The sequence below is a fragment of the Echiichthys vipera genome (genome assembly GCF_963691815.1).
Source record: "Echiichthys vipera genome assembly, chromosome: 15".
NCBI classification, from domain to species: Eukaryota; Metazoa; Chordata; class Actinopteri; order Perciformes; family Trachinidae; genus Echiichthys; species Echiichthys vipera.
In genome coordinates, this window is record NC_139840.1 from 18421746 (window position 1) to 18438420 (window position 16675).

The window sequence follows — 16675 nt, forward strand, 5'->3', positions numbered from 1 at the left end:
ACTTAATAGTGTTATCTGTTGCATGTTGTCTGGTGTTTTAGTCTTTTAAATTTTTATTGTCTTTTACTACACACCAAACGGAGTTCCATCTCCAATCTCAATAGAAAATACTTCTATTCTAAATTATTATGGCATATCATGACCTCTTCTCAGGTGACTATCTATAGTACAGTGACACATAATTCAGTCCTTTTTCTGTTTTCTTGCACCTGTCCGGGCAGACAAATACCAAAAAAATCCCACTATGTTTTATTACTTTATGGATTTTGGTGATTTGTTTCGGTCACCCCCCATTTTACACACTCACAAACAAGACCCCAGCTAATGTCTTGTTAACTGGAAGTTGCAACATTCATTCCCAATTATTTAAAGGCTTCTCTTCTACGCACTGAAACTATGAAACGGCTGTACCACTGTGTTTTAGCATCTAGTACAGAACACTTTCAAGTCAAATGTGAATATGTACAGCAATCGGGTTTATTGGACTGGATGAACTTTGATTTGCCTTTACAGACAACACAAAGCAGAGTAAATATACCATATCTCTAAATGGACAGTTAGTGAAAGTTCCTCAAACAATCAGTAAATGGTGTACAAAATGAAGAGTCTGAAATAGACATGGTGTGTCTACTGTTCTCGTGAGAATAAAACATTACTGATCTCATCATCATAATTCATCTTACTTCAATCCTGCCACTGCAGTAGGCGGACATGACAATATAATATTTAACGAACAAATACAAAAAGGGGAAAAGGGAATTTGGTCTCTTTCTTTTTTGTTTTTTTAAATAAGCTCTGAAGAGTGCCGGGGAGCAGAGTGGTGTCAGGTCTCAGTCATCTAGAAAGTCATCATCGAGGTTAACGTCTGTGGTGTCAATGTCATCCAGCTCCATGTTGTCCAGGTCCACTTCTAGCTCGTCCAAAATCTACAGAAAAAGACACAGAAAAGGAGAATTTGCTTTAAAATGTTCCAAGCATTTATGTATTTATATTTTATCTCTGAATCATGTTTCTTTTCTTCTCAGTTTTTATGTGAACCACTTGTGAATATATTTAATAGGAATCGTGTTACAAATACAACTTAAGGTTTTCCCAATATGTGTTGTTATGAGTACTTTTCTAACAGAACATATAATGCAAAAAATGATGCCTGGGGCGATTTAGAAATAATAAGAAATAAATAAATAAGATTTATTTATTCGTATTTAAATCAGCAATTGACTGATACTGACCATGATATTTATTTAGACATTTTATATTTATTTTCTCAGTGTCCATTTGTAGAATTGGTTGACAATATAATTTATTGTACTACCCATAATGGTATTAGATATTGTTTGATAGATTTATTAATATTAAGAAAACAGCCTTCTGAGTATATACAGTATAGTCATATTGGAACAAAATCAGTTCACAATCATCCTAAAAAAATGTCTACTTTCATTCCAGCTCAAAAATTCACTATATCGGCCGCAATATTGATAATCTGTGAATTGTCCCCTATAAGATCGGTATCATCTCAAATATCCCATACTGGTTGGGCCCTTATTTTAATAAAGGCCCAAGTACACAATAATACAAAATGGCAGCTCACTCAAACAACTGCAATACACTATATTTAACCTACTATTAACTTATTCAGATTGGAAAACAGCAATGTATGATCAATAAGAATATCATTGTATTTTTCTTATAGTGAGAAACAAACACTATAATCATAAGATAAAAACAGAAGAAAGACAAGCCCGACCTTATCTTTCTGTGACCCTGAGTAGTCAGGGGTTTCTTCCTCCTCTTCGTCCTCCTCCTCTTCGTCCTCTGCTGTAGCAGCAGCAGGCTGTGAAATCGTCATAGCTGCTACTGCTGCAGCGACGGGAGCTGCTGCCACTGACTCCTCACTATCCTGTGTCTGCCGGAAAAGTGAGTACAAAAAAAGGGGCAAAGTTTGAATATTACTTAGCATTGGTTCCTATAGTTTTTATTGAATTAAAAAAATGTTGTATACTGCAGACAAACCTTGGAGACAGTCGGAATGAAGGTTCCCTTGGGCTCGTATCCCTGAGCCTCCTCAAGAATATTTCTGTCTTCGTTAAGCTGAAAAATGTTGAGGTTTGTTTACATACAGTAGAGAGGATAGACATGCAACTATAGAAGTATTGTCTGCGCACTACTACCTCACTGTCAATTTCAAAACAATAACTCACCGTGACGAGAGGATAATCTTTAGCCGGCCTAGAGGTGCCCAAGCAGGACTCTCGGAGGTAATGCTCAGCTGCAAAGGCTTCTTTCAGCCCAGGGAACAGATTCTCATACTCTGTGGGGTCGGCTAGGGACTCGGCCGCCTGCAATGAAGATTGAGTACAATGTGTCTGGTTAAGTAGAAATATCCAGATACTCAAACTTTTATTATCTTTTCTCTCTTCTCTTAAGATCCTTCTCTTAATATAAAAAGTGTTTTCTCCACCTAGATTGTTGCCAATTATTGTCTTAATCTTAGTTTTATAGTTCTTTGCTCTACTATTATTTTATCAGAACTGACCTTCTGGTTGACCTTCGCCAGGTTCTCCCTCCACAATTTGACCACACGGGACACCTGACTGGGCAGGTAGGTGCGAGCCAGGAAGGCAGCTTCAGGCAGTCGGTTTGTCCTGATCAGAAGCTCCAGACACTGATCCAGACTGTGGAGAAAAGATAAGTACAACAGTTACCACATATATTCGATGTGATCTTCTTCTTCTCATATCTATTCCCTAATTTGTCCACCAATATCACATTTATCTGGTACTCACTTCCCCTGCAGGAAGTAGGTCATGAAGGCCACATTGTTCTTGCCATCCCTCTCTGCCCCCTCAGCCAGTTTGCCCACCATAGTGGCGTTGCCAGAGGCTGTGGCAAGGAGGAGCAGACCGCCGTAATCCTGGGCGTGATGCAGGCACTCCTGTGCTAGGCCGAATTGGCACTTGCTGATAGCCAGCTCTGCTAACTGCTTCCACTTCTGCTCCGACTGCAGGGGTTAGAGTGACAAATATTAGAAATGCACTGGACAACAATGGGCGAATGCGTGGGAGTAAGATGCTTTTACCTCTGCCTCAACAGCCAGCTGGTATGCGATCTTCAACTCTCCAAGCTGCAACGCCAGCTCAAACCTGTGTTCTGGATCAGTGGACACAGCCAGCGCCTGCTGCTTGAAGCCCTGAGAGACAAAGAAACAAAACCCATCAGCATCCTACAAGCACAAACTGAACATCCTTTCTAGATTAACATAAAAAAATAAAAATAAAAACTATATCACTTAAAATATCAATGGGTATCACTGATCATGCCTCCTACTCTCATCAATCAGGTACATAAACACTGCATCTTTTTTGTTAAATTAAGCGGACAAGACTGCAATTAGATGAAAAAGGAAATCAACCCCTACTGTATTTCCTTACCTGTTTCTCCAGGAAATGGGCCACCCTGGTGCGCTGCTCTTTAGGAATTGTGGGAAGCACTTTGTCAGCCATTCCAAAGTCCCTCCTCATTACGGCAGTCTGGTACTCCAGGACGGACACCAGCAGGGAGTAGCTGACAATGTTGAGCTCCTTGTCTCCCAGGTACAGACGGTCATCTTTTGGTATGTAACCCAGCAGGTACATGGTTCTGCAGAGAAACAAGTCAATTAAATTAACTTACCTCACTAGAGCTTACCTGCTATTTTTCTAGACTTTTTATGCAACGGTGATTGGTTTAGTATTCAAATAAGCATAATGTTTAAAGGTTGTTCGAGAGATAAACACACACACACACAGTAATCAAATAGGTGGGTCTCTACATTTTATTCAGCAAATCACTTCAAGCTAAACTATCTATGTTTGTACCTGTCCAGGTGAGCAATAGTCACGATCTCTCCTCCTACATAGTAGTTGAGTCTGTTCACAGAGCTGGTGTAGATGAAGCAGTCTCCTACCCAAAGCCCAGTCTTCACAATCTCCTGGATCTCTCCCTGGACCTGAGCATAAAAAAACACAAAGATGATAAATGTAAGGTATAGTTTTAGAGTAAATAAAGCACTCCTGATAAGTACTGTGTACTAATATGGAATAGCACTCTGTGGGTATAAACAAGATTCATTAGATAATACGTTAAAACCAATGAGTATTTTTAGCACAGAGTAAAAAGTAAAAAATGATCCACCTCGAAAGCATCTTCAATACCATCCTCGGTCACTCCTTCGTTGTTTTCTTGAGAAGCAGCTACTTTCTCTGACATGTAACGCAGAATGAAGAAGGACTCCTCTGTAGCGATGCAGACCAGTTCCCCAGAGTCTGACCAGAAGATCTGGACAAATTATGAAAAAGAGGGAAAATGATGGAAAATGAGAGAATGAGACGGAAGCTTTAGAAGCACAAAACTGCTTTGTAGCTACTCTGTTACATATGGTAAAACAAAACTTAAAATGTGTAGAACCAAGAAATTGTTAAACATTATCAGGACTATATTTATATCAAACAGACCAATACCGACAACGAAAATGAAAAGTGAGTCAATCTTACGTGTTTGGGCTGGATCTCGATTCGGCGGATCAGCTCTGTGTTCTCCCAGTCATAGAACGCCAGGCCATTCACTGACCTCACCCCAAGCAAGAAACCTCCATAGATCCCTACAGGGAAGGGTGGGAACACATCCAGTGAAGAAGATAGCAGGAACTATCCACTTCCAAAACCAAAAGTCTACTTAACAACAGTGTTCACATTACCTTCAGCTCCAAAGTCAGGCTTAAAAGATTTCTTCTCTTTGAAATTTTTGAAGATTTTAACGACGCTGTTGCTTTCTCTGATGGCATATCTGTTAAAAATAAAGAGTTTAGCAGTCAACTCTCTGATACAGAGGTATACAGCAGGGAAGTATCCCACCTATTTCAATTAGCGTACTTACTCAGATGAGTCATGTGCCCAGGCAAACTCCTGCGCTGAGCCAAAGCTTTTGTTCCTCAAAGCCATGGCGGTATAGATGATATACTCTCCATCACCGCACACCACAACAAACCTGGTGCACATAAAAATGTATAAATGATTGACAGAGATCTAACTGCAAATTCCACTCTAACATCGCGAATGAAGGTAAACATGATTGTTTCTGAAACGATCATAACCAGTCAAAGGCTCTGGGGTTAGTGTATGCATACCTTCCATTAGGGTTATGCTGGATGGTTTGGGGGTAAATCTCACAGCTGCCCATGTCTTTGACAGCCAGTGGCAGCCTCTCTCCATCCTTGATCTCAGCATCACCCATGGCCTTCAGGTTGGCTTGCTGAATTTCACTGTGTTTAGCCCAGATGATTTTTCCATTTGCATCCATTGACATCGCTGGCTCCTCCCGTCCAACCTACACAGTAGAAGAAGACAGAGATATTTGATTATGTAAATAGATTTCATATTGACGTCTTATATAAATACAATTTATTTGTAAGCTACAAGGGCTTTTTCTGCACAACTAATTTTTCATCTGTAGCAGCATGTTAGTGCATATTGTGAAAATTTCTTTACAATCAAAACACAATATTAAAAAATTATTTTTTTCCAATCACCTTAATAATGATGCTGCCTTCGTCATAGCCCAGTGCCACATTGTTAGAGCCCCTGAGTCCGCACACACACCACACTCTCTCCATGCCATAGTTCAGAGTGCTCTCTAGGCGGTAAGTGCTTGAGTGCCAGATACGCACCGTACCTACAGAGGGAGGAGGTAAAGTTGCTTAAAGCAATGATCAATGAGGCCATTTTGTGTTTGTGAAGAGCAGTGAGGAAGAGTGGGATTCCTGCTCACCGTCCTCTGATCCAGTAATGATGATGGGCAGCTCAGGGTGGAAGCTGACACAAGAGACATTCTGGGCGTGGCCCTCCAGAGTCTGAACACAGGTCTTGTTCTACAACACACAGAAGACAATTAAACATTTACATCGATGCTCGCACAAAAGATGTAGCAGAACAATGAGGAAAAATGCATTCTTTTTCTGAACTATCAATATTTCAGTAAGTTATGACTGACTTTTTATCAAACATAATGTAACAAGTCTATTTTTCAGCAAGAAATTAGCCTGTGCTCTGCTTAAGTGCTTATTAGTTTCATGATCAGTGTTCTGTGGCTTACTCTAACCTTCCTGTGAAGGAAGTGAATTAAAAGTTTTCTCACCTGGTAGTCCCAGATCTTTACTTGGCGGTCATCAGCCCCTGAGATGAGGTAGGGCTTGTCTCCTCCACTGTAGTAATCAATACAGTTGACTCCTTTCTCATGACCCTCCAAAGTGAAATTGGGAGATGACGAGCCTAGCTGCCAAACCTGAAAGAACCCAGAAGAAAAAAACAGAATCACTGAATGCACTTTATGGAAAAACATGCTTAATCTATATCCATTAAAGAAGCTGCAGTACTGCAGTAGAATCTGGATGTCCCACAGTACAACACACCCAATGACAAGATAAAATTAGCAGCGGTGAATGTAGCAAAAGGTCAGCAGTCGCTACCTTAATTGTCCTGTCCAGGGAGGCGCTAGCAAACTGGTTGTTGTCCTTGGGGTTGATGACAATCTGCATGACATAGTGAGTGTGCCCCTCGAACACCTGGCTGCACGACCACTTCTTCTCCCAGTCCCATAGCTTAATCAGCATGTCATCTGCACAGAAATAGACATACATTAATGCATATGTGCGAGTAAAACACAAGTTGGAGTTCAATTGTATAAGAAGATCTTTGAGTTTTTTAATCAATGTTAGAAGAGAATTCCACCAATCAGTTTACTAGCGTACCACTGCTGGTGAGGATATATGGCTGGGTCGGATGGACAGCAATGCAACGGATGTAGTCAGAGTGGGCCTCAAACATGTGGACACGCTCCAAGGTGTTGTAGTTGAACACTCGGATTTGCATGTCATCCTGCGTGGGCAGGTAGAAGGAAATTATGTAAACATATTAGCTGAATATGCAACTCTCTAAGTTAACACAAAAATAGACAAAAGAGCAAAATACATAACAAAATAAGCAGTTGGTATATGCTATTTGAGTCTAACATATTGACAAAAATGTAAAGCAAGATATTCAAAAGTAAAGCCTATTGTTATGTGACACCTCACACACAAATGTTTTACTGCATATGCCCACATTACACTTAGACACGAATTAAAACACATTTAAATTTATACACTCTTTATACTACGGTTTGTAAAAATGCTGGTTTTATGGATGACAATTGTCTGACTTGTGATCCCAACACAAACAATTAATGTAACTCACCGCTCCTGTAATGACCCAGTTCTTCCTTGCCACAAACTTGGAAGCTCTGACAGGGAGGTCACACACTTCAAAGGTCTTGACGAGAGTCTGGAAAAAAAGAACATTGTTGATTAAATCAGTTTGCAGCATGCAACTTTCTATGAGTGTCCTTATGGAGTAGCGATCACACCTGTGTTTCGTGGTTCCACACACAGACACTGCCGTTGTACAGGCTGGCCAGCATCCATGGCTCGGTTGGGTGAAGGTCCACACTCTTCACTCGGTCTGACCTGGCTGTCAGCCTCCGCTTAATGTCCAGCCTCAGAGGCTGCAAGACAAGAGGACAAAGGGGTATTTTCCTACACTGCTCAAACTGACAATATGAGTAGCTTTTCCTAAACATGACTTCAGTCTCAATAAATAAATACATAATAATAATAAAAATAATTATAATAAAAATAACAGTGTTTTATTGAATTTCCTGTTCAAGCAACAAGTGTGAAAATAATTACATAAACTAAGTCAACTAAATAAATGCATTAATAAATGTAATTATAAACAAATACATACAAAAATAAATAGTAAATAAATGCTTTACGTTTATTTCTACATTTTTGTTCACCTATATGTATTTATTTTTGTGTTTAATTCTAAGATTATTTATTTATGACTTTATTTGTTTATACATTATTTATGACTTTATTTATGTGTCGAGATTTATGTCACGTTTAGTCCTCCATACTTTACATGGGCATTTAATGAATTAGTAAAAACTCGGTAGATTCCGAGTAACAGAAAGGTTAACGTTGGTAAAGCCATACTAACCGTTAGCATGCTACTTTGAACTTGATTTATTCCAATGATTCATTAACCCTAAATGTTTAACTTTACATACTATAATAATCATTTCGACCACCGACTTAAAACAACTTTAAACATATATAACTAAAGCTTACAAACAGCTATGGCTATAAATGATAGGCAAATATCCGTTAGCTCTCATGCTAACTCAAGCTAGTTAGCCGCTAGGTGTATTATTATTTGACAGTTTCATTGTCCTTTTAAACAAGAAGTCAGGAGCTTCGGGCTACCTGTGCGAACATGTAACGTGCTGGGAACTATTTCAGATGTCTCTCTTACCATGCTTTATCCCCGCGTTGTCACAATAAAATCAGATAAATGAGTTGTAATCGGGGTCCAAATGATACGACTACAGTGAACGGAGCACTGGACACTGACGTGGAACTTCCTGAAACTCAATCTCGCGTGAGTTGGGCTGGATGTGGTGACGTGCATCAAGGTCTGCTGCCAACCAAAAAGCATAGAGGCGATGGGTGACACGATGGCAGCAAATACATCTGCAAAGTAGTCGCTGGTGATATGACAAATTGATTTACAGAAGTAACTTTCGAAATGCTTTGTACAAATACTAAGAAAAGAGGGAGTTGTTACTAGTTCTTAACAATCCCAAGTATTCGACAGATGAAACTTGCAGTGCCTATAGAAAGTTCTGATACCCTTTTGAAATAATCACGTTTTTGTTTTACAGCCTGAAATGCTAATTCATTTATAAAATATAATTTTCCAGCTTGATTTATCTATTTTGCCATACAACATTCAAGGGACAGTTTTTTTTTTTCCAAATGAAAAACTAGAATAGCAGGGTTGGAAAAGTGATGAGTCCCATAATAAACATTCTCAGGTATAACCAATCACCTACCAAACTACGCACCAAGTTTATTGGATTCCTCCTGAAATTAATTGGATTCCTCCTGAAATTAATTGGATTCCTCCTGAAATTAATTGTGATGTTTTTGATTACTTCAGAATAAACCAGCTGTTCCTTGAGGATCCCCTCCTAGTAGTGCATGGTAACACAAATAATTGGGAGAAGGATATAAAAATATTTCAAAGGCTTTAACTTTCCCTCTGAGTACCGTTCAGAGTATTGTCCAGAGGTGAAAGGGATATGGCTCCACCCAGACCTGGCCCAGATCAGGCCGCCCCTCCAAACTGGATGACCGAGCCGGGAAAAGTTAAGCCTTAATGGCAGAGGTCAGTCGATCTGTGCATGTGACATCAATTTCACAAGTTCTACATGTTTGGCAGGGTGGAGAGAAAGAAGCCTCTTCTGAAAAAATGTCACGCTGAGTCTCGTAAGAAAATAGTTGAAGATTCTGATGCCATGTGGTAAAGGTTATATGATCAGATGAGACCAAAACTGATTTTTTTTTTGGGCTGAACTCCAAGCACTATGTTTGGTAGAAACCAAACAAAGCACACCACCCAAAACACACCATACCTACAGTGAAGCATGGTGGTGGCAGAATTATGTTGCTACTTGTTTCTCTTCAGCAGGGACTGGGCAGTTGGTCAGGATTGAAAGGGAAAAAATATGCTGCCAAGTACAACCAAATTCTTGAGGGACACCTGCAGCCCTCTTCTATTCACTTGAAAATGGGCAGTTGGTTCACCTTCCAGCATGACAAGGACCCAAAACACACAGCCATAAAAACAACACAGTGGCTAAAGGACAGGAAGGTGAATGTCCTAGAGAGGCAGAGTTAGAGCTGTGACCTGAATCCTGCAGAACATCTGTGGATGGACTTGAAGAGTGCAGTCTATCGCTGCTCAAGTAGTTCTGCAGGAAGAATTGGGAAATATTCACCAGTCTAGGTGCACAAAGCTGGTAGAGACAGATCCAAACAGACTGATGGCTGTAATTAAAGCAAAAGGTGCCGCAACAAAGTATTAAATCTGGGGACTCGTCGCTTTTCCAAGCCTAAATCACGCTGGAAGAACTTTTTTTTTTGTATTATCATTTAAGGCCGTAAAACAAAAAAAAGTGACTATTTCAAAAGGGTATCATGACTTTCTACAGTCACTGTACATCATTAATTCGATCATTATCTTAAAAATACTGCATCTATAAAACTATTTGGCTTACAAACTACCCTCCTTTTAGATTTTGAAAGATTCAGATTTTAAATTGAAAACTTAAAACAAACAAATAAATAAATAGTCAAAAACAATTCGATTACTTAGGCATGTCAAATATGTTATTCTTCATTCCTTTATGTTTTACCGCCTTTGTACATTTTAATTTAGGTTATTATTGTTTCTACATGCAGAAATACCTTTTTTTGGCATTGTGTATAACTCTGGAACCTGTAAGAAAATACATGTTTATATTGAATCTTTTCAATAAAATTAATTCAAATATGACAAATTGTGATGCCATTATACCAAGATGTTTTCACATTTCTAATTTGCACTAATTCTCACAAGATTTACGGAGCAATGAACCTTAGAAAAGGCCCACGACAACATCAGATTCATACTGAGTTGACTGAATTAAATTCATGACACTACAGGGATTAGTGATGTTGTTTTTTCTTTCTTTCTTTTTTCTTTATTACGACATTTTTTTTTCTCATAATAACGCATAGTCTACCATCATACCTTGTTATGTTGAAGAAATTTCTTGTTAGAATAAAATAAGTTTGTTTCCTTATCATGAGTAAAAATGTATTGTGACAAGAGGGCTTTCTTGTAAGATGTTGCCACGCCATTTAAAAAAAAGACACATTATAACCCAACTGTGCAGTATAAAACAGAATTGACCTGATTACAAATAACTGTCATTCATTATGCTATTTACAGAAAACATAAATGTTCACCCTTCACAGTCAAAATGATGCCAGTGAGTGAAGAGAGTGGGAATTATTCAAATATTATACCTCACCACATACGAACAAGTTACCCAACAAACAATGAAATGAACTGAAAACAAACCAGCACTTTGCACATGGTATTACACACATCATGGTAAGGATTTACTTGAATAAAAACAATTAAATGCTTCTTTAAATCATCTACTGTAGTTTTTTTTATAGAGTTTGTTTGTCATACATAATAGTGGTAGTAGTGTTTTGCTGTATCAACTTTTCCAGACACAAAAAGTTACACACTCTGAAAAGTGTTTAAAGTTGTAATTTCTGAGGTTTTAATCATTTGATTTTATTGTCATGTTGTTAAATGTAATCTCATCTCACCTCCAAGATACTACCGTGTTTTTCCAGCAGATGGTGGTAAAACAATATGGCCGCTGTACTGACTAAAAGTGGATTAAAAAGAATGAACATTATAACTCTTCTAAAAGTCAGTGTTTTAGTCCTTTATGCCGTCTGTGACTACACAGGCATGCTGCCACACTCCCTCAAGAAGAGGTTTGTTGGGTTATGTTAATTAGAGATACTGATCGGTTAGACTTTGATATTAGTTTGCTATGAGTGCAAACCCAAACATTTCATTACTCCGTATTCATACACAACACGATATAGTTGTCTACAAAGCACCTTTATTCATTTGTTCATACGTTTGGGAAAACATGTTATTGAGGAGCAAATAAGTCTTTTTTCACATTTGCCCTTTATCATTTTCTCTTGAACACTTGAACACAAACTACATCTTCACACGTCAGCTCCTGTGAGAGGAAAGAGGGGAGACAAAAAAAAAGTAATGAGAGCAATAACGTGTTAAAATTGTCCTCATCTTACTTAACGATCCCATTGTGCTGTGCGATACATCAAACTAATCCAGCACATTCCTCTTTTTATCCACTTTCAGGTTCAGATATTTCAACAAAAATCCAATTATCGTGACAGATTGTCAACCCACCAGGTAAAGTTTGTCTCCTTCGATCCAGTGTTTCCAGCCACGGTTGGCCTTCTCTCCTTTCTGAGTGCACACCAGCTTGTCCCCCTCCCAGGTCACCAGACACTGTGTAGTGCATTCATTAAACAATGAGCTTAATTCATTATTTAATGTGTGTTTAAAGTATTTTTGACTCATCACTGTGGTAAAGAATTTCCCTGCGTCTACCTCTTACATAACGACCTTCACCACTCACATGCTCACTTTTCCTGAACCTGAAGCTCACTGCCGCCGAGAAGACTCACCAATTTAGGACTGCTTTCATGTTGATGTGGAACTTAATGAACCAGCTTTTAGTGTATACCCATTATAGTTCCTTTCCTTTTGCCACAAAACTGTACTCACGGTATCTGTTTGCCTCTGCGAAGTCTCAGAAGTAAAAATGGTCACTAATAAGATATCTGATGTCTTAAATTATAACTGTATAACAATATCAACAAAATGTTTATTTTACTGGCCTTTTTTGTTTATTTTTTTCTCATTTACTAAAAATATATTTAAATGTCACAACAAATAGATAGATAGATAGATAGATAGATATATAGATAGATAGATAGATAGATAGATAGATAGATAGATAGACAGATAGATAGATAGATAGATAGATAGATAGATAGATAGATAGATAGATAGATAAATAGATAAATAGATAGATAGATAGATAGATAGATAGATAGATAGATAGATAGATAGATAGATAGATAGATAGATAGATAGATAGATAGATAGATAGATAGATAGATAGATAGATAGATAGATAGATAGATAGATATATAGATAGATAGATAGATAGATAGATAGATGGATAGATAGATAGATAGATAGATAGATAGATAGATAGATAGATAGATAGATAGATAGATAGATAGATAGATAGATAGATAGATAGATAGATAGATAGATAGATAGATAGCTGCAACATTTAATGTCGAGAGGCCGAAGGACTGAAGGAACTGGTCATTTTACATTATTACTGTTGACATATGTTACAAACAGAGGCCAATCCTTACCCTGAACACACTTAGATAACACATTCTCATTATCGCTTAAGCAACAAGGAAAATGGGAACTATTGACTCATCAGATATATCACAGGTCAACCCACCTTGATGTTTCTGTTGTCTAGTCCCTTGGTGCACTCATCAAACTCAACGCCAACAGTAAAGGAGAGCTCATAATTCCTGAAGGTGCTCAGCGTTTTGAAGTTAAACTCGTCTCCGTCTTGGGCTACCACTTTGGTCTGAGACAGGGAGAGGGCAATTTTCCTTGTAGCAAAGTCAATATCTAGGGCCAAAATAGAGAGACTTGATTATACATTTTTCTCAGAGAAGCAAGATTACGTAAACTGTATTTTTTACAGGAATAGATGGAGAGTTTCACTCACTTAAATGTTGAGTGTACTTAATTTCTTTATGGAAATCAAGACCTCATGTACATGCAAAAATCATAATTGACACAGTAGAATAATTTGAGTATTTGTCTTCATAGTAGTTGTATAATCTGTGGGGAAATAACTGCCTTGTAAAAACATTTTAGCATTAGCTTCAGATAAGATTGAAGCCATAATGACTGACAGAACATGAAATTGGATGATCATTTTGTAACCTGTGCAGCTTGTCCCGTCCGTAACATCACCCCGAGACATGAACACGTACAAAGTTATTTTCTTACCCAACACTTTCAAATAATCCTCAAATTTGTCATTGTTCTCAAGTATCCATTTCCCACGGAAGTCTGCAGGCATGATGGCAGCTGGTGACGCTGTTGTGTGTGTATAGACTTTAGACAGTGTATAGAGAGGGAAGGTGCAGAGTGTCCTCCTGCATTTATACAAGTCAGGGGGCAGGGAACTATTGATAAGTGAGTTTATGGCTTGAATGGGATTGGCAGGGGCAGTTGTTTAGAGGAGGAGGGGGAAAACTCTCTTTTCTTTCTGTCTTTACGTGGTCTTCAGGGGAGGTCACGAGAGGCACATATGAGGGTACCCACACATACACACACACACACACACACACACACACACACACACACACACACACACACACACACACACACACACACACACACACACACACACACACACACACACACACACACACACAATCTATTTTGCAACTCTGCTAACAGTGTGTGCCCTTTATTTGTTCTTTTTCTTGTTCCAATGCAAATCCAAAGTACCTGAACTTTGAGCATGAAGGTTAAAATAGTTTAACGGGCTTTGAAGAAAAAAAAAGTGACAGATTTTTGATATAATATACATAATGTCTGCTGCGAATAACAATTTATTTTTGTTATAGTTTTCCTTAAAAAAGATCAATTTTAATACATTTTTTTAAATGAAATAAATAATAATAATAATATATATATATAATAATAATTTAAATGATCTTCTCTGTCTCCCTGAAAAATCCAGAATCTATGAATGTGCAAACATTTTATAATTCAAAAGTTTACATTTATAATCCTTGAGATTTTCATCATATCAAACCAATACTTAAATCATTTCCACCTGGGATTAGTAAAGTATTTCTGATTCTGAATCTTTTATGTTGTTTCTGTCAAGTGATGTTCTTATTTTAAAGCAATTTCTGCTGCAGCTCTTGTATGAAAGGTGCTATACAACAAAGTTTATTCTTCTTCTTCTTCTTCTTCTTATTATTATTATTATTATTATTATTATTATTATTATTATTATTATTACAATTATTATATTAATGCTTTTTACAAATAACCAGAAATACCTGCACGCATTTCAATGAGGTAGGTGCATGAGTTTCTGATTCATACAATTTTTATTTGTCATTACTACTGTTTATTATTATTATTATTATTATTATTGCTACAGGTTTATGATATTTTGCAAGGCAGCATTTTTCCACGCATTTAAAGATAATGTTGGGAATAAAGAAATAACACAAGCTGAACAATACAACAGTTTGAGTAAATACTATCTGCAATTAGTAACATAACATTTTTCAGTAAAATATCAAGTATCAGTGAGATTTTCTTAAAATTGACTTTTTATAGAGAAATGTAATCGATGACTCTAAAATTCCCTGTAGGTGTGAATGGTTGTCTGTCTCTGTTCGTCTCTATGTGCCCTGTGATAGACTGGCGTCCTGTCCAGGGTGTACCCCGCCTCACGCCCGATGTCAGCTGGGATCGGCTCCAGCCCCCTGCGACCCCGACAGGTACAAGCGGTTGAAGATGAATGAATGAATGAATGAATGTATTTATTATCTTTAGTAGTAAGCAGCTGGAGTTCAACATAGGCTACATTACTGCCACCTAACCATGGTTGTCTTTTCTTGCACCAAATGCAAAACTGCAATGCACTGTGGGTAATACACATGTCTGGGTGACCATGTTGTTTATTGCTCCCTCAACTCTCTGAAGGTCAATCTTACCGAGTTCACCGCAGTTTTTCAGACAAATAAAAACAACACTTATGACGGCAACAAGGGCATATTAACTACTACTATTATTGACTTATGAATGCAGCCAAGATGTCTCCTACTTCATCGTCCATTCCCTGTGCACAGTGTGTAGGTGGTTTGATTTGAAAGTCAGTTGTGATGTTGCAAAATCATGCTCTTACATAAAACGTCTTAGTGAACTCTGATTTAAGGTGAGCATAGAGGAACTTTCCCCATAAGATAAATGTGTCTTCAGTCAGACTCTGCACATACATCATTCTGCACAGCCAAGTGAAGTAACAATATGATGAACACATATTAGAGCAGAGTGGATCTTTGAAAATTGAGCAATGGCTGAAAATCCTCTCCTGTACTAAGCTGTTCACCTGATGATTACCGATCAAAATAAGAGTTGAGTTACTGACTTTCCACCAGACCGCCCCTGCACTTAGAAGAAACGTTTTATTGAGAATAAATGCAAATGCAGATATTACCCTGGCGCCAGACTGTTTCAACCCCTCACTGAGACCATAATTTTTTGAACCAGCCAAAGCAAGAGCAGGGAGAGATCAATAAAACCCCCCTGGGGAACCATAAATAAACATTGCCCGCAGGTAGCTGCTGGGTTGTGGCAGGGTGTGAATGCATAAGAAGGGGCAGCGAACAACGAATGAGCAAGTTTGTTGCAGTTTATACAGACCGCCCAATGGCAAAGCACAAATTGAGCTGACATATTAGCTGATTCAGAGCACAGCGTGGCTCGAGTTGTCTTGCCGAAGCTCCACGGGCTTCACTTCACTTCACTCACTGAAAATCTCAAGCAGAGGCCCTCAGATTCCTTGTGTATGTCTGGAAAAGCACTTTCTGATAAAAGGAACTTTAAATAGCTGATCTGCTGGCATGTGAAACTTCAGTAAACAACATCCAATCATTTTAATGGTTTGTCTGTTGCATGACTGAACTCTCTCATGTTCCAACAAGTCTGATTAGTAAAAGAAATGGCACTGTTGAGCACTGTTTACTTTATTTGTTTGATTCATTTTTACTATCGCTGGTACATTCCCAAAGGAACTGGGAGGGATAAATACACACATCATTCATGACATCCATTCTAGAGACTAAGCATCAGTAGCAAAGAAGTTTACAGCCCTCAAACACACTCCACCCAGAGCAATCATTCAGAGAGCTAAGATGGGATCAACCCATTTCTCCTAGGTCTTCACTGCCATCCATTTCTTTCCCAGTAGTAATTCCAGCGTATTCATTATCATTCTGGCTTACCCATCAGATTAG

At 38.2% G+C, this 16675-nt stretch overlaps 2 protein-coding genes across 2 annotated transcripts; both read right to left on the bottom strand.

Annotated features, from left to right (window-relative positions):
* Positions 1 to 461: 461 nt before the first annotated feature.
* copb2 (COPI coat complex subunit beta 2) lies at positions 462 to 8481 on the bottom strand. The gene is made up of 22 exons (XM_083928949.1): positions 8391 to 8481; positions 7441 to 7578; positions 7272 to 7358; positions 6788 to 6914; positions 6506 to 6654; positions 6175 to 6321; positions 5809 to 5908; positions 5570 to 5712; positions 5168 to 5367; positions 4918 to 5028; positions 4739 to 4827; positions 4536 to 4642; positions 4177 to 4320; positions 3861 to 3991; positions 3435 to 3642; positions 3083 to 3193; positions 2790 to 3004; positions 2540 to 2678; positions 2205 to 2342; positions 2017 to 2094; positions 1751 to 1909; positions 462 to 926 (listed from the first exon to the last, which is right to left on the bottom strand). Exons 1-22 carry the CDS (start codon positions 8391 to 8393, stop codon positions 831 to 833), a joined length of 2820 nt encoding a protein of 939 aa, XP_083785075.1. The 5' UTR covers positions 8394 to 8481; the 3' UTR covers positions 462 to 830.
* A 3204-nt stretch (positions 8482 to 11685) lies between these two features.
* On the bottom strand, positions 11686 to 13710 carry LOC310957624 (retinol-binding protein 2-like; the record flags this gene model as incomplete). The annotated part of the gene is made up of 4 exons (XM_083928269.1): positions 11686 to 11736; positions 11931 to 12032; positions 13072 to 13250; positions 13638 to 13710. 4 exons carry the CDS (start codon positions 13708 to 13710, stop codon positions 11686 to 11688), a joined length of 405 nt encoding a protein of 134 aa, XP_083784395.1.
* Positions 13711 to 16675: the final 2965 nt, after the last annotated feature.